General features: G+C 39.5%; 1 protein-coding gene and 1 long non-coding RNA gene across 7 annotated transcripts in view; one reads left to right on the top strand and one right to left on the bottom strand.

The window, feature by feature from the left end:
• RABGAP1L (RAB GTPase activating protein 1 like) overlaps window positions 1-18,298 on the bottom strand; it is a 424,365-nt gene that overhangs the window by 20,991 nt on the left and 385,076 nt on the right. For 5 of the 6 annotated variants that reach the window (XM_019725918.3, XM_019725841.3, XM_019726079.3 and 2 more), the window contains 2 exons: window positions 11,705-11,797; window positions 1,353-1,463 (listed from right to left, as the gene is read on the bottom strand). In XM_019725918.3, the coding sequence (XP_019581477.2) occupies window positions 1,353-1,463; window positions 11,705-11,797 (204 nt within the window). Of the gene's footprint in view, window positions 1-1,352; window positions 1,464-5,252; window positions 10,788-11,704; window positions 11,798-18,298 lie in introns of those variants that run through there. The other variant, XM_019726145.3, reaches the window with a different exon arrangement.
• LOC141569323 (uncharacterized) lies at window positions 11,294-16,876 on the top strand. The gene is made up of 2 exons (XR_016022713.1): window positions 11,294-11,684; window positions 13,714-16,876. It is a non-coding gene; the product is annotated as an uncharacterized LOC141569323 (long non-coding RNA).

The raw sequence follows: 18,298 nt of genomic DNA, 5'->3' as shown, positions 1-18,298 counted from the left end.
ATCCCCTTCAGCTTCCCCACAGGGCTGCTTTGTACCTTCTGTATCCAGTGCCCTGAGCAGCAGTTTTTGTTTTATTTTCAAACTCCATTTAGCGCTGACTCCTGCAGCCCCATCCTCTCCCTGCTTTTAGCCCTCTTTTCCTTATGAGTGATCTTATCTGTCATCCTACTGTGCTTACAGCTGTAGAGCTGCAACATTAGCTGTTTAGGTGGGAAAAAGGAGTTGTGGTAGGGGCCATTTTTAAACATTTTTAAAATTCCTTCAATTTTAAACAGTCAGTCAGATTTATATTATTAATGGATTTGTATTTTAAATATTGCCAATCCTTAAAGCACAGATAATGCCTCTTTTTTACAGATTTAATAGTTTCTCAATTTTTCTGCACCGTTTGTTGGGAATATTCACTTTTTAAAAGTCAGAACAAAGAATGATAATTTTATTATTTTACTTTTTTAAGAAGGGCGCAGCTCACAGTGGCCCATGAGGGGATCGAACCGGCAACCTTGGTGCTATCAGCACCATGCTCTAACCAACTGAGCTAACCAGCCACCCTAGAGTGGTAATTATAAATCTACACAAGACTCCTTCCATGTTGCCAACTATCTTTGAAAATGCTAGCAATAGAAAACAGGAAGTCCTAAAGCTGTTGGTACTGTTGCAAAGAACAAGGAAAGTAAAACAATTTAAGGTCTTCGTAGCAACAGCTAACATTTATCCAATACATGCTATTGGAAGTGCTTTACCGTATTTAATTCTCCCATCTTCCCTAAGAGGTAGACTTTTTTATACCTACGGGCAAGTGAAGAACTGCCCGGGGAACATGGTTAGGAAATGGTAATGCCAGGATTCACACCCAGGCAGGTTTGCTCTCAGCTGCTGGGTTGCCTGTCAACCCAACAATACATGTATCTGAATGTGCATACTTCATGTAAAATCTTCACATTCACTGCAGGTGAGAATTCGTTCTAGAACAAAACGTGAAGCCCTACCAGTGTTAGAATGGCATTAGTATACTAACTGGTGTACTCAGGTGATTATGCTGGCAACCCTTTGTTTAGGAAAAGTACAGACGAAGAGAGGAGACGCCAGAGAAGTTCACACGTATAAAAAGAGTATGTGGCACATGCTGTTTGGAAGTGACCCAAACATTTCTCAAAGGCTTGAGTTTTCCACCTGCTGCAAAGAGCACAGTCAGTCCCCTCCCACTTCCCATCCACCCATTGGTCCATCAGAGCAGCTACCTCAGTGTCAAGGACAGAGGGACCCCAGCGGGCCTGTGGTGAAGCAACTTGGTCCTGGCCCTGGAGGAGGCTGTCACAGTCTTATTTCTACCCAGTGAATGACGAATTTACCTGATCCAAGTCGTTCCGCAGGGCAATTTTGCTGGTTACTAGTTCATGGGCAAGGTCATCATTCTCTTGTTCCAACCTCATGCTGGCCTCCTGTAATCTGCGGTTCTCCCTCTGCAGAAAAAGAGCAAAGCCAGAGGCAGGCATTAGCGCCTGGGCATATTAGCAGCAACAAATGGGACTGGTGAGGAAAAACAAGCAGCAACAACAGAGTGGACTTCTGAAGGTGTAAAAAGAGAAGGCGCAAGTGGCACAGGGAGGCAGGGCTGTCCGGGAAACAACAGTGAGTGAAGCTGGCGGTGCAGAGGCGACACTCTCCCCACTCTCCCCAGGGACACTTACAATTGTCCCTGAAGCCCTCCAGGCAGGACTTCATTATAAAAAGAGTGCCACAGAAAGCAACATTCCCACACATGACCCAAGTCCTGTGAGGTTTCCATATAGACCTAGAACGTAGACACAGGCAATTCTTTGTTTGAAGCATGCACAGCAACCCCACCCTGACCTCGGGAAACCACAAGACACAGTAGGGTTGAAATGGGGGAAAACCACTAGACATTTATTTCTTCAAATTGTTTTTCCAACAGCAGGGTTCGAAGTATCTGAACATAGAATTATCTGTACCAAGAACCAGGCTACATGGGTTCATGGCTGCAATCAACTGACATTTTCATTCTTTGGGTAAAAATATATTTACTTTTCTGAACACCAGTTTCTGTGTTAGTAAGAGCAGTAATCCTTATGATAATGTCTCTAAATGTTTGCTTTTGGTATTTTTAAGTTTCAGATTAAAAGATTCTGGGTAAATACATTACCAAGCTGTTTCTTTCCCCTTGAACTGCCAATCACATTGCTAGGAAGTAAGGTCTCCCTTTAACCAGCCATATGATCTGTGTACATTCACATCAGAAGAGCAATTTAACATCTCCCACTCCCAAGCATCAGAAGTGTTCTCTCTGCTTCGTTAGCAGTTACAGGAGGTTCAAGAGAGAGCTGGCGGAAAAGGTTCTGCGTGATGAGACCTTCCTGTTATTCAGATTCACACTCCTAACAGTGTTTTCTGCAAGAGTAGCAAAACTCAGACAAAGCAGGGTTGCACAACCAGAAAACAAATCTATGTCCTGTAAGAGAGTGTCTTATTGCAGTGTGTATGTGTGTGTGTGTGTGTGTGTGTGTGTATTTGGTGAATTTTATCTTCTATAGAACAATCTGGGGTTTGTTATATGGAAAGAAGAAAACCTAATTTTTTTTTTTCATTTGTTTTTCAAAGAAGGACTAAGAAACAGATGATAAGGGCAAAGCTTGGGCTTTCATGGAGGCAGAGGATCTAAAACAGGGCCAGTAGAGAAGCTCAAGGACAAACCTATACTTTGACTATAACCGGACAACAGGGTTCACTTCCATCTTTTCCTTTGGGATAACTGGGGAATGTTAACACATTAAAAAAAAAAATACTTACTGGAAAACGTTTAAAACTAAAAACGTTCCCAAATCACTGAGATACGTGTAAACTCATGACACAGTTCCATGCAGTGTTAAAATATAAGTGAAAAATATCAAATGACAGAAGAAATGCTTATGATATCCTGTAGAAAAAGAGATAACTGGAAAACCCCATTTTCATAACAACATAAATAACAGGTATTAATTGTGTGTAGTGGATTATTTTTATGGTTTTCTTTGAGATATTAAAAGTGTCCAAGTTTTCCACAATGAATATATAATACATGTATTTAAAAAGTTGTTTTAAAAAAATGAAAAGTAATTTAGAATTTCAATTGCACTAGAAACAATAAAATGTCAAAAAGAGAATTTTTTTTTAAGTCTACTGTTGTTAGATGCTCATATTCTACAAGAAACCATACCGGACCTTCCTTTGTGACCAAGATACAATGTAATCCCTCAAAAATGCTGCCTCCAGGAACCCTCTCCTAAGATATTCCCGGAAAAACAGTGTACATATTTATAGGAGCAAATTGTATTCATCAAATTCTGTCTGTCCCTCTATCTACAGAAGTTCTCTCCTCCCACAGAAGTAGAATAAACATGGAGACTAAAATATTTAAAAAGGCAGGGCATCTAAAGCTGAACCTTTCTTTCTTGCTTTCTTTCTTTCTTTCTTTCTTTTTTAATTAAAGTTTATTGGGGTGACAGTTGTTAGTAAAGTTACATAGATTTCAGGTGTACAATTCTGGAATACATCATCTATGTATCACCTGTGTGTTCACCACCCAGAGTCAGTTCTCTTTCGATCTCTGTTGAAGTGATCCAAATTCTAGCCAGAGCTGGACAGTTAGTCTTTCATCCTGATATATCTAACTATTCCCCCTTTTGTGGAAACAACGGACATACTTGTCGAAAAGTCAGATTAAAAAAAAAGCTTCAGAAACTTTTCTAATAAATGTCCTCTTTGCCAGGAACAGGCAGTAATACCAGCCGAATTTCATCACCACATATTTCACAATGCAGAGAAGAGATTTTTCTCATTTCTTGATAAATCCCTTCCAAGGAGACCATGGTAAGACTACCGTAATACCTATTCCTGAGTTAAGTGTCCTATTTCTGCTGAAATTGTACTTGCCGGACTCCAAGGAACAAAAAGCTCCCCTATTACTTATATCACATTCATTTGGCACAAGTGAAAGTGTTGTAGCTACCAGTTTTTCAGGTTACAGTGACATATGCTTAGAATCGAGTTAAAATAACCTCCAGGTAAAGTCACACGATGCTCATGGAAAAGCGCTTTGTTCAAAGTATTTTTAAAACGTGCCAGGTAGCTACTTCCCTAATGATCAGAGATCAATATCTAATGGGATATATATATATATATATATATATATATATATATATATATATATATATGGAAAAGATGTGAGCTCAGCTGAAATCTGGACTGGTAACTTCCCATTACAATGACTGTTCCAACTCGAACCCTTCCTATAGACAGACACACAGCTAAGGGGGTAGGGGGTGGATGGGGGAGATCTGGGAGAAATTCTGAGTGTCTGAGGGTCCCTAAAAATCAAAATAGCCAGTGGGGCGGGGGGCAGCGCACCTAGTGGCTTTTGCTTTAGCAGGAAGCTTAAGTTCAGTGTCTGCAAAGCAAGCAGCAGAGTGGGAAGTAGGCGACTCCTGCTCTGTACTCACACACACGGGGGAAAGCAAGCTATGGGGCCAAAAATGCAGTATCGTCCTCCAAAATATGAACCTGAGGCCGGGAGGTAGCCTCAGGAGTCCTCCAGCGCCACTGAGTGCCATGGGAGCCACTACTACTGAGATGGAGATTTTCTAGGACGGACTCGATCACACTCACCAAGGGTTAAAGAGAAACTGCATTACAGGGCTATCTTTTCCAGCCTTTCCCAAGGAGCCAAAACGGTTTCAGAACAGACTGATTCAAGAAAGAAGTTTGCCTTTCTACTTGAACGGAGAAGAACGTTTCGTTTTGATGGGCTTGGGAAAGGTAGTAACCTTGCTTGGTTCACTTGGAAATGTTAGCAAGGGCTGCCCACCCAAGAGAGAGACCTGAGCTAAGCTCCGTTCGCCTCAGTGAGCCCAGACAGAATCACATACCGGACATCTGCACGAGCAGATGTGCTCAACGCTCAGAGCCTATAAACAAAACAGGCAAATCACTTCCTCTGCCTTTCAGCAAAGACTGCAGGAGACACTGCATCCCTAACCTTTAAAACTCACATTGCACTGTCTGAAACATGCTCAGCTCACACAATGGACAGCCACTGAACAAAAAGCAGACACCAGCTTTCCTCATTCATTTCCTCCCCTCCTGCACAGGAAATGTACAGCTGGGAAAGTGCGGTAAGTAACTTTTCGGAGGAGGATACTGCATTTTTCAGAGACAGACACTGATATTACAGACACACATAGATAAAAAAAACTTACCTCCTCAAAAGTCATAGACCAACTACCGTTTTCAATCATAGGTACAAAGACAATTGAAAAAAAAAAAAAAAAAGAAAAAGATCCAATGAAATTGCACACCTACTAATACATTTAGGAAATGGTAACAACAAGAACAGGCACTCGTTAATGCTATTTTGCTTTTCCTTAGAGTGTCATATACTCTAAGTTCTCTGTGTGAGTGCAAACATTCAATGGAAGAAAGTATACTTGAGGCAGCCAGTGGGCCCATCTCAACTCAGGAAGACTTATACACGAAAACTCCTCCCTCTCCATGAGCAATTTGCAGCTTGCATGACTGCTAAAAATGCTGTGTGTGGAACTATTAGTAACTTCGGTGTGAGCTGGCTATTCTGTGTTATTAGAGCTGGGTGGAAGGAACTTCCATATATGACAAGGTTGGAACCTTGCGAAATAGTTCATCTTCAGGCAACAAAATGACATGTCTAGGCAGGGGGATGCAAAAGAAAAACGGATCCCAGGTCTCCTGTGTGTCTGAAGTTTGGATGAAACAGTCCTAGGGATGATGAATGTCATTTTTTCCAAGATGAAAAAAGAGAAAAATGTGAGCTGGCAATCAAAAGAAAGTAACTAAGCCTTAAAGGAAAAAATGATGGGTTAGGAGGCAGCTTTATAAACTCTAGCTCAGCATTTTGGGTGTGTTGTCTGCTGCTATAATGAATTCTTGGCATTTGTTTTTGAAGACATTTAAGAGTCAGGAGAAAATGTTTTTTTCTAAAAGATCCAGTGCAATTTTATTAGCAACAACACACTCAGCTCTCACTTACTTTGTTTTGGATACCTCTTTCAAAAGAGTTGATAATCATCATATTCAAATCTCATCCGGTATTTTGACATTCAAAGACAAATGCTTACACATGGAATGTTTAAATGACTACATTGTCTGTAAATGAAAATTTGAGAAAGAAAACCTGGATGTTTAAAATCATTTTATGCTCTTCTTTTACCCAACATATCCAATCTTATTTTCCTGGTAGAAATTAAAAATAATTTTTACGTCAAACTAAAAACAAAAACCTTGTCAGTAATAACTAACTGGCAGTCGGCAAACCAGACTGCATTTCTTTTGGCACTTAAAAAAATAATAATCTTAAATTATACTTTAGCACAGGGGTCAGTAAACTTTTAATGTACTTGGACAGATAATAAATATTTTTGGCTTTACAGAACATATGGTCTTTGTTGAGACTACTTAACTCTGTCACTGAAGTGCAAAAGCAAACAATAACTAAACAAATGGGTGTGGCTGTGTTCCAATAAAACTTTATTTACAAAAACAGGCAATGGACCACATTTGGCCCACATCCCATAGCTTACAAATCCGTGCTCTACTCTAGCATACAAATCAAATTTTAAAAAAACAAATGGGTTACAGATGATGTAGAAATATATGAGTGTGACATAACTTTCTCAGTAACACTACTATAACAGGAAACAAAACTTATTAAAAATTGAAGAAATTTTTTGGTGAATCATTCTTAAGATCAATAAACATACTTAGAAATTCTTAATACGCGTAATGTTTATACCCAAGTGTTAAGTACAACTCAATCGGCAGACAAGCATCAGGGAAAACCACCTGCACCTTCTCAGCTAAGTTGCTCAAGCCTCCGGAGGCCTCAGGCTTGCATTCTCCACCATCCTACAACAAACAGCAAGTTCACTGGGTTATCCAAGCTCAAAAAGCAAGAGAGGTGGCCTTCCAAAGTTTATCATTACGTTACCACAGTTGCCATAGAAAACAGCCTCCATTGTTACTATTCATTAAAAGCACATTACTGCATAACATAAATGTTTCCAAAAGCAAGCCATAGTCTCTGCAATGTTGAAAAATAATAAAGTGTAATTTTATTTTCATTCATAAAGAAACATTTTCCAAAGATGGATTTCACTCATCTTGACTTCTCTGAATAAGGAAGGGCCCAACACAGTAAGAAAAAAAGAAACCTTTTTTACTACCCCCAGGTAAGAAGTTTAGCAAAATTTAATTTCTTCACTACTCAAGTTAAAAACAAAATGTGGTACTTGCTCTAAATTATTTCATTAGATACGTGAGGAGGGCAAATAATACAAATTCAATTAAGCTTTACTTCCAATATATATTTTTTTCTTTGCCATGTACAATTAAATAGCTTAATTTCAAATTACATGCCAGGACAATGGCTCTAGAAAAATTAGTATGTGCAAGAAAAACTTTATAAACTTAGAGGAATCACTTTTCTTCTGTTTGAATTACATTTTAATTTTAAAAAATTAAATTAAATTTTAACATTAAATTTAAAAAAAAGAAAAGTCAAATATTCTAAGTTTAATTATACTGAACATGGATAAGATACTTCAATTAGATTATTACGTATTTACAATACTATCTGTGTCCCAAACCCTAGAGAGTATAAGCATTCCTGATTCTTTCTAGGATTTTCCTATCTAGACTAGGTAATAACATAACTTTCACTATGCTTTGGGAGATTCACTGAATTTAATTAATTAGCTGTGCTTTTTAAGGCTTAACCCACATTTGTGCAAGTAGGTCTTTAATTAAACAAGAAAAGCATAGCATCTTCTGGAGGTAGATGAAGGCTGCAGTTCTCTAAAAAGTGCCTTAATTTATTACATTGGAAAATCAACTTTCCCCAAATGGGAACAATTTATCTCCTTAAAATAGAAAATAATGTTTTAATCTCTGAAATTAGTAATTGCTTATTAGGGGCTTGGCTACTAATTTTTAAAATGTATTTAATGTAATTTTAAAAAGTGTTTTCTCGGGATTTGTCTGAAAATGAAAAAATATATACATGATGTATTTCTACAGACAAATCTTAATCCTGCATTTCACTTCTTCTGAAATCAATAAATACATTTACAAACCAAAATATCAGAGGAGATAAATACTACCACATACTTCTGGCCAGCTTAAACTTAAGAAGGACAAGAAGTGTGACTTAGAATAAATATTCTATATTCTTCTTCCAATAAAGTTTCCTTTCTGTCTTGAGATCAGCCATGAAGATAAACACAAAAAAATATACCAAAGGCTGTAAGCAGTCATTTTAGAGCTCACTGAGTTTCAAATACAAGCTGATGTCAAGATCAGGTAGCAAAGGCCGTGTGCATATATATGTGTTCTCTGTGTTTATGTCTTTGAGCATATATATATATGATATATATGAAAATGAATGTGCCACCCCCTTATGTTGTCCTTTCCCCTATAAATATGGGTACACATAGGATCTATAGTCATTAATTAGCTCCAATTCTGACAGGAAGGTCTCGCCCCTACAAATATGACTTCTGCGCTGGTACCTCTGGTGTGATGTGGGGTTTATGAAAAGAAGACAGTTGGGCCGGATGCCAATCCTCCTGGACATTTTGCTTGCATTTTTTTTTATAGATATAATTCACATAAAATTTATGAAAACCATCTTTTAAAATGCATTATTCAGTGCTTCCAGTATATTCACAAAGGTGTGCCATTATCACCATTAGCTAATTCCAGAACCCTTTTATTGTGTGTAGGATTCTTTTTTTTTTTTTTTTTTTGTAGGTTTCTAAAATTTAAATTTATTCCAGTGCCGTTTCATCTCTCTCTCTGTGGTTGAGATTTAAGTGTTAGATACAGGTGAGCATAGTGATATAACCTGAGCATGCAGATATTTGCGTATGTCATAAAAATACACCCAAAGTACATGTGTAGCTAGATACAGAAAGAACGTGACTGCTGAGAGCTACCTCTGCGCTGGTCTTTAATCCCACCTCCGGCTCCCCTGCAACAGCCTCTTCTGTACACGACCATGCTCAAGAGAAATAGCACCAAACTGAAGAATCCCTGAGAATATCTTAGTGCGTGCCATCTCTGGGCCTTTGTTTTCTTTCTAATTGACACAACCTTCCTAACTCTCTTGCCACATGGCAAGCTAGAGGTAAACAGGCATTGGAAGCCATATGGACCCTAATGGTTGAGAAAGGGTTGTGAGTGAACTGGTGAAGTTCTGACTCAAAGCCCCTTCCCAAGTTATTCTTAAGAATTTACATAACTAGGTTCCCAGTCCAAGATCTATGAATTATAAAATGCTTGTTCCCAGGACCTAGATCTTATTCTTGACTACGATTAAATTTAGAAGGTGCTAAAAGGTATTTTCTAAGACACTATCCTTATATAATTAAGATCATTATAATTAGCTTCTTAAATTAGAAATTAAATACCTGAAAGAACAAATCTGTTGATGGTTGGAAACTACTCTGTCAATTTTCACCTTGAAATGTAATTATAATTTGAGGACTACAATTTTACCAAGTATATCCATCACCAGTACAAATGTCTAGACATTATGAAAACGGTATAGAGATATTAGTTAGATGATGTACTGACAAGCTATTACAAGAATACAAAAGAAATAGTTATAAAAGGTACCTGATATGTGTATACAGAAGAGGCCCAAATACTCAAACTAAAAAGTAAATCTGTTTTCAACACAAAAACAAAAAGTTTAATTCTACTTTCACCCCTCAATAAAAATTGTACACATTGATAGTCTTAGGTGTGGTAAGCATTTAAAAAAACAATATGCATTGTACTATTTATTTATACGTATCTGCTTTGATACAAAAAAGGACTTAAGGAACAATTACAAGTTCAGTCCCAGACAGATTTTAAACATACAATTTTAGTCTTTCATTTTCCTCTCTTCTATTTTAAAGCACTGTTCCCAGATTTCATTTATAACAATGGTGGCAATAAGAAAATTAGAATGACACAAGCAGCAGGAGGGCTTCACTTTGGATCCTCAAAAATATTTTCTAATGAATACTTCAAACCTTTCTAAAGCAGCATGCTATATGAGCTATGTTAAGATTAGTTTTATTGAGGGGTGGTGGTTAGCTGCAAACCTTATTCTGTGAGCACCTTATGTGGTAATAATTATCTACCAGAACAGTATGTAGGGTTTTATTATCAGTTCTATAACCCGTTCCATAAACAAGGGAAAAAACACACCAACGTTAGATTATTGGATAGCAGTAGTTGTTAGAGACACGAGGAAGATCTGCCCCTGGTGGGGCAGACCCATGAAAGGTGCTGTTAGCCTACGTGATACGTGGGTAATCTGAGGCAGGAGGCCCAAGAAGGCTAAAACCACCATTTACTGCACAGCAACCGTGTGCTGGATACTTAACACACACCATCCCCACCCTGACAACAATCCCTCATGGCAATGTGTATGCGGCATGTTTTGCCGATGAGGAAGAGGTTCAATAGCCAGCCCAAGAGCGGAACAATGCATAGGGATGAAAAGCCCCCACTCGAATATCCAAATCCTGTGCTTTTTTTGGAACGCCGGCATTCGAACTCGAGTCTGACTACAGGACCCATATACTCCTTCTACCATGCAGCTCTCTGAAGCCCCCCACCCATGCTGTTCAATTTAGCAACAGAGACAAGATGCATTTGCATTATGTGAGCCTCGCAGCCATGTCCAGCTCTCTGACCACACAAAGGCAACTCTAGTTATAAAAGTCGTCTCACTGTGGGTGACTTAATTCATGATGCCAACCCAGTATTTGTTTTTGGAAGGACATTTTGGCACTGCTAGTACTCACTGTGAGAATACAATATTCTCTTACCCTAATGTAGGGATGTAGACAGAGAGGAACCATGCATGTGCAGGAATCTGAAGAATTAAACATGTTGAAGACAGACAATATTTCAGTTGGAAAAAAATCTGAAATCAGGATTTCCCCCACACTGCATCATGGGAACTGTGTTGCTAATTACCATGGAAGAGATCCAGCTTTGTGAATAGCCCAGTTTTTTTAAAATACTATAATGACTTCACTAAGATATTAAACTGACATCATTTTGATTCTGAAACTAAACACCGTAGGGACAAATTTGTGGAAATAAATGTCACGACCAACACCATTACTGTGCTTGATATACCTTTGTGATTTTTATTTTTCCTTCCAAATCAGTTTGCGTTTTTAACATTTGCTACAGACACCGGTAAGTCTGAAACGTTCTTGTGCCAGCCTCAGGACAGGTCACCTTCTAGCAGCCCCTGTGGATGGGACCGTGCACAGCTAAAACAGTACTTAGCCATTTTCCTTTTTTGCTCATTTTTGAAAGTAGTTGATAGCCACTTTCTTTCTTTTTCCCTCTCTTTCTCTCAGCTTCTTATGAAGATTCCCAGTATAAATGCAACAGGTGGCGTTACCTACAAATATACAAACTGAAAGAAAAGAAATATTATGGTGGGCTACTCGGGAGTCTCCTGAAATGAAAATATACCTGGATAACGAGCATGGTCAAAGAGTGTCTACATCAACTGGGCAGAAACAAAGGGACCTGAACTTGCCAGAGCTGCTGCTTTAGGGTCAAAAAGCCCTTTGCTCTGCCAGGTGACCCGCGTGTCCCCTACCTTGTATCTGTCCATGGGGTCTTCCTGCTGCAGCTGGCTCTCGCGCACCGTGTGATATTCCTTCTCATATTTCTTCAGCTTCTTGGTCGGTACCTGCAGGGGTTAGAGGAAGAGCCTGTTAGACAGGAGATCATTTGGCGACACATTTTATGAGGTGTTTCCCAATTGAGTCTCTGGCATTCAAACGGAACATGCCCAACTCAAAGTTAGGGGGTGGAATCTAGATTCTGGGACAGGGGCCTGCAAACTTTTTCTCTAAAAGTCAGAAAGTGTATATTTTAGGCTTTGTGGGTCACAGTCTAGGTCGCAAGTACCCCACTCTGTTGTCACACAAAAACTGCCCCAGATGATACAGAAGCAAATGAGCATGGCTGAGTTCTAACAAAACTTCCGTTTACAAATACGGGATATAGTGGGTCCATCTCAGTTCTACAATATTGCTGATATGTCACCCTTTTCTTGCTAATGTATTTAACAGTGCTATTACTTCTGGTAACTACCTTTCCTTAAGTAAAATTCACTCACAACTACATACCGTGTTGAAAATGAAAATTATTTTATAAAACTAAAAAGTTGAGTGACAAAAAATATTTTTGAAATGGAGTTACCAGGCCGGCCTGGTGGCTCAGGTGGTTGGAGCGCCAAGCTCCTAATGCTGAGATCGCCGGTTCGATTCCCACTTGGGCCAGTGAGCTGTGCCCTCTACAGTTAAGATTGTAACAACAGCTCTCCCTGGAGCTGAGCAGCTGGAGGTTGGCGTGAACTGCCATGGGCTGCTATGCTGCCGTGGGCTACCAGCAGCCAGTGTGAGTGGCCGGCAGCCATGGTGAGAGGCCGGCAGCCGGGAGGGCTGCTGTGAGCAGCCGAGGGATGACCGACTGCCTCAGCTGGGGGGAGCGCAAGGCTCATAACATCAGCATGGGCCAGTCCTACACAACTAGACTGAGAGCTGTGTCCTACACAACTAGACTGAGAAACAATGGCTTGAACTGGAGTGTGGGGGCGGGGAGAGACAGAAGAAGGGGAAAAAAAAGAGAGAAATGGAGTTACCATACCAGAGAGAAAGAAGATTCTAAAGTTTGTCACTGAACACTCAAAGGAATAAGGAATCATTGTGCTGTATGAAATAATAGAAAATCATCTAAACAACTGATCTATTTCTAGCTAAAATTATGTCATGTTTAAAAGATAGTAGTCTCCTCTTTTCTGAGAAAAGAATAGGATCTTATAGAATCTTAGGATTCTAAAAATAAGCAAATAAGCACAGCATCATATAAAGGTCATGGATTTGGCACTGGATAAAACTAAATTCTTATTAACCCCTTGGCAAACAGGTATTTAACCTCTCTTAGCCTGAGTTTCTGTAACTGTAAAATGGCAGGCAAACAAATTTTTATTTCATAATTGTTGTCAGGAAAATTGAACGATATAACATTAAGAATCTAAAATAATGCCTGGTTTATGGAAATTTTAAAATTATTTTCAATATGTATCCATTCAAAATTAATGTACTATCATCTATTTTGTTCCGTGTAACAGATAAAGTCTACTTTTAGGCTTTCCTTGGACAATTAAAGTTACATAATTGATTTAGACATCAAAATCTTAATGTTTAGGTCCTAAAGTAAGTGACATGAAATGAAGAAAAAAAGTTTATTTAATTTTTAAAAATATTATAAATGTATTATTTTGCTGAATTTTGGGGGACTGGGTGAAGGCAGGGGTGATGTGTTGATGCCTCGTTGTCTGTCATGGTACGTACCAAAGTAACTGGGCCTTGCGAGGCTCTCAACTTCAAAATATGGTACTTACAAAACATGTGTATGTGTGCGAGAGAGAGCCAGAGAGAATGGCATGCACCCAGAATGAATATAAAATTTCCTATAGTTTTCTGGGATGAGGATAGTTTAACATTCTGGAAACCAGCCAGAGAGTTTGTTAAATAAAAAAGCAAAGACACTGGGTGTCATTCCCCATCTTATTCTAATTACTGTGTTCTTCCCATCCAGGACCACTCTCAAGTGTGGGCTTATCTGCTTCTCACCACAGTTGGGAAGTTTTCCAAACTCAGTCCAAACCTGAAAGGCAGTGTAAATCACTCAGCAATGATATGACGACAATCTTCACCTGACTGATGGGGGAATGTCTCCCCAGTCAAACAAGGAGGACATTCCCCAGGGTGTAACCCAATTGCAAAACCTCTGTTGGCTGCTGTTGTGAGAAGTGCTAATCTTTTATGACTCCCTCTCAGAGACCTTCACAGTCCACTGTGACCAACCAGAGCACAATGAACAGGAAAGCACCACCTGCCAACCGCGGGGCCTCAAGACCTTCAGATAAACAATAAGGAAAATCCACGATTATGTGCTAACAAAACAACATTACTTCTCCTGACTGGGGCCTCAATTTCTTCTAGTTTTCTTCTCTCTCTGTGTGTATTAATCATGCACTCAGAAAACCCAAAAAAAGACTCTCACGCTGAGACAGCAAATCACTACCATGGAAGTAGCCTGGTGCTGAGGGAAAAGGGAAGAAGTCTGCCGGTTTTAAGCAGTGACAGGTGGTTCACTTGCATTCTCAGGACCTGGGGTCAAGGGGACAAGTGAGAGGTATTGTGAGGAGGGCGCCCACTCCAGCAGCCATTTACCCACAGATCAGAAGTATTTCAGTATTTTGCAACGAATACTGGTACCCATGGGTGCCCAGTGGAACATCAGTCCCATGTGGAGGTATTTTCTACATGGTTCTGAAATGGAATCATTCACCAATGGATGAATTACATAAGGCAAGCTTGTTTCTGGACAATTTCTTCTAAAACCACATTTAAAAAAAAATTCAAACTGTAACCAAGGTTTTTTTTGTTTGCTACTTATGTTAGGAAGTTCATCTCAAAGTGAAATTTTCAAAAATGCATTAAATACCCTCACTGAGCTGATCCTTTCCCATCTGGCTGAGGTTCTGGGATATTTGGCCTCAGCTTGTTCAGGGAGACAGAACAGGTTCTCAGAACAATATGTTGCTAGGAAACCTTCCAAGCTTATTTATCTTGTGCTGTGGGGTGATATTGAGTGTCCACCTGTGATTGGCAGGAAAAGAAAGGGGAGGGAGGGCGGAGGAGGAAGAGACGGGAGAGCTGATGGGAAACTCCTGTTATTTATGAAAGAAAATGGACTATGGTTTTTAAGACTATATTTCAGGACAAAATTGATTTTGTTTTAGGAACTGTAAAACTGAGCTTGACATTTTTCTTATTAGAGAAAGGAATAAAGAAGCGTCTTTAGTACATAGTTTAAAAGAACACAAAGTCATCAAAAATTATTAGAATTGAAACAACCTATTATCTCAAGAGCAGCACAGGTACATTTCCCCTTAAGATAAATAAATGTAATGCAAGTGTGCACTTGAAGAGCATCTTAAGTTAGAAACACCAATTCTCTTAAATGTCTACCGAATTTGGGCGTCCTATTCCACCAACCATCCATCCTCTGCCTGTACAACACCTCCTATTTGGCTAAATTCTAAAAATATCCTCTAAGAATCCACAATTATTTGCCAGTGTAACTGAGAATGATCACTCACCCTTCACAGTGCTATTTATTAAAAACAAACCATCACATGGATAGAAAACAGGATTGCCGACCCTGGCAGACAACCCCTCATGCAGCCGATAGCAATCGTTTGAGTTACTGGCCAAGGCTTGACATTTTGGACTTGACAACTACATTTAGGGAAGGCTGCATTTAAGACAGAAGCAGTATTTTCCTCTTTTGACTATTTTACGCTATTTAGAGATATTTCACAATGTGCTTGGCTGTGACATTTAAATTTATAACATAACCATCTATCCAGAATTAGTACATTGGAGCTGGAGGGGCCTTTGGAGACTGTCTAGTGCGATCCTTTCTCCCCGATGAGGAAACTGAGCCTGGATGGAGCCCTGGACGGAGCCTGCTGGTTCCTGCAGAGCAATCTGCGTAGGGGCGGGTCTGCTGCCTCCTGGCCAGTGTTCCTTTCTGGTACTGGGCTGCCAGGGGAAGTGTTTCCCAAACTTAAGTCATTTGAATACAATTTGCACTACTTTTGCCATGTCCCAACACATTTCACTTTAAATCAACTAATTTTTTTTACATAAATTTATTTCACAAGGAAACAAATTGGAAGCAACAGTCAATATAGACAACTGTGGTAGGCAGAAAAATGGCCTCCCAAAGATGTCTGCATCCTAATTCCAGGATCCTGTGAAGTGAGGAAAATTTTCATTATGACCAGTTTATGGAGGAAGTTTCCTTGCCCAGGTAAAAAATACAACATTTCCTCGTGTTAAATTTTAACAATGGGCCAGTCACTTGTAAGAGCTGTTATTTAGCACTTGATGAATCTGCTTCTGTACTTCAGAATTAAAAGATGCAGAAACATTTATTGATGGATACACACGCTGGCAAAGTAAATCACTGTTTAAAAAAGGGCAGGTAGGATCTGGTTAATATTTTCCCGATGATCAGAAGCCTGAGTGCCTACAAATTAACAGGACAAAGGTAGTAGCCACTATGTACGGCTCTTGATCCCTTCACACCATTTCTTAGTTTGAATATAAATGATCCTATTCATTTAATACACTAATCATTGCACAGAGGAAAAACAGTAAGTGTAATGCCACGTTTCTTGGTGATTCGGGGCAAGGGTGTGGGTGGTGAGGGCTGAGAGTTTCCAATTCAAAGTCACTTCTGCAAGGACTTGTTAAGATCTGGACAGGACGTTGGATGGGTGGCAACCAAAATTCTGGTAGTCAGTGTGCAGTAGCCTAAAGGACTTGGGAAGAAATCGGTGGGAAAGAATCAAGAGGAGAAGTCATCCAAGAAGAGGAACCATGTCCTACAGGCTTCACTTATGCTCTTCATAGTGTTCAGCTTAAAGAAGCTTCTTTGACTCTTTCTAAGCTTTTAGCATGTGGAGGAAGGGGAAACGTGGCCAGTGGTATTTTGCCCCATGGGACTAGGGGGAAAAAAACCTTCAGAGCACATAAGAGCCTATAAATGATTATTAATTGTATTCTTTTTTATTGAGATATAATTGACATATAACATTATATTAGCTTCAGATGTACAAACTAATGGTTCAATATTTGTATACGTTGTGAAATGATTACCATAATAAACCTAGTTAACAACTGTCTCCGTACATAGTTACGATTTTTTTTTCTTGTGATGAGAACTTTTAAGATCTACTCTCCTAGCAACTCTCAAATATGGAATAGTTTTATTAACTACAGTCACCATGCTGCATATTATATCCTCATGACTTACCCATTTTATAACTGGAAATTAGTACCTTTTGACCCCCTTCACCCATCTCCACCCCCGTTTTTGGTGATATTAGCTGTGTTCTAATACTGAAGGAACATATTGGTTTAAGGGGATGGGGACAAAGAAAGTACACATCTCTTGTAACTCTAACATAACTCCCAAGGCTTACAGACATCACGTGACTAGGCTTTCTTTTCCTGAATTCACACAAAACGGTCCAGTGCTGCACTGGCTTCCATTCATCGGGCAGGTTCGGCTTTCCCAAGCACTCAAGCCTCGCGGTGCTCACACCTGGGACAGCATCCATGAATCACTGTATGAGGTGAGTCACTTTCCAACATGCATGGCTCATTCCTGGATGTAGTGTGTGTGACAAAGTATCTATGAAAGCTTCCGAAATACAGATTTCTACTTTCTTCATCACATTCTAATATAGGCTGTCTGGTTGTAATGCTGTAGCAACTTTAAGAGACTCTTGCATTTATTTTATAAAAACTGCTTATCTGTTCATTTCTAATTCCTCATTTCCAGTCCTATAAATCTAATCTCTTATACTATTTTTATGGAACTCCTTGGCACTTCTGCTCTAGAGTTTTCCTATCAATAAATAATATCTGGAAATGGAGTAATTTCTTTACTACCTGTGCGTTGGCAATTCCTAAATTTATAGTTTCCAACCCAGGAGTTCTACAGAGCTCACCTACATATCCAACTGTTAACTTCGTATCTTTGGGATGTTTCACATTTAAGACACGTTAAACTGGGACTCGTGACCCGACCCCAACCCTCAATGTTCTCCTATTGCTCATCTTCCCTCCAGATGCTCAAGCCAGAGACCCAGAAGTCACCTTTGACCTCTCCCCCACCAATGACCGTGAAATCAGTCACTAGATTCTACGCCTCCAAATACCTTTCTAGTTTGCCTTCTTCTCTTGAACTTCATTGGTGCTGCCCCAGTTCAAGCCCAAATCACCTCGCCACTGCAGTAACCTCCAAACCGGTCTCCCTGTGTCCATGTTTGCTGTGCTCCAAATCTTTTCTCCCTATGGCAGCCACATTTTTTCAGGATGCAAATCTGATGTCATTCCTCCTCCTATAGTTTTCAATTGCTTCCTGTTGCACTTATGATAAAGACAGAAATAGCTGGCATAGCTCTGCTGGTCTTATAGGATCTGGTTTCTGTTTACTTCTCTCCTTCACTCTCTGTGGCCGTATTTTGCAAAAGTGGGGTTCACCCATCCCAGGAAGTATATTAAAGGATCCGAATAGATGCAAAAGGCAATCATTAGAA

This window comes from Rhinolophus sinicus, chromosome 11 (genome assembly GCF_057876585.1).
Source record: "Rhinolophus sinicus isolate RSI-liver-muscle chromosome 11, RSI-T2T, whole genome shotgun sequence".
Classification (NCBI taxonomy): domain Eukaryota; kingdom Metazoa; phylum Chordata; class Mammalia; order Chiroptera; family Rhinolophidae; genus Rhinolophus; species Rhinolophus sinicus.
Note: the sequence above shows the minus strand (reverse complement) of the source record. Positions and strands in the feature narration are given on the sequence as shown.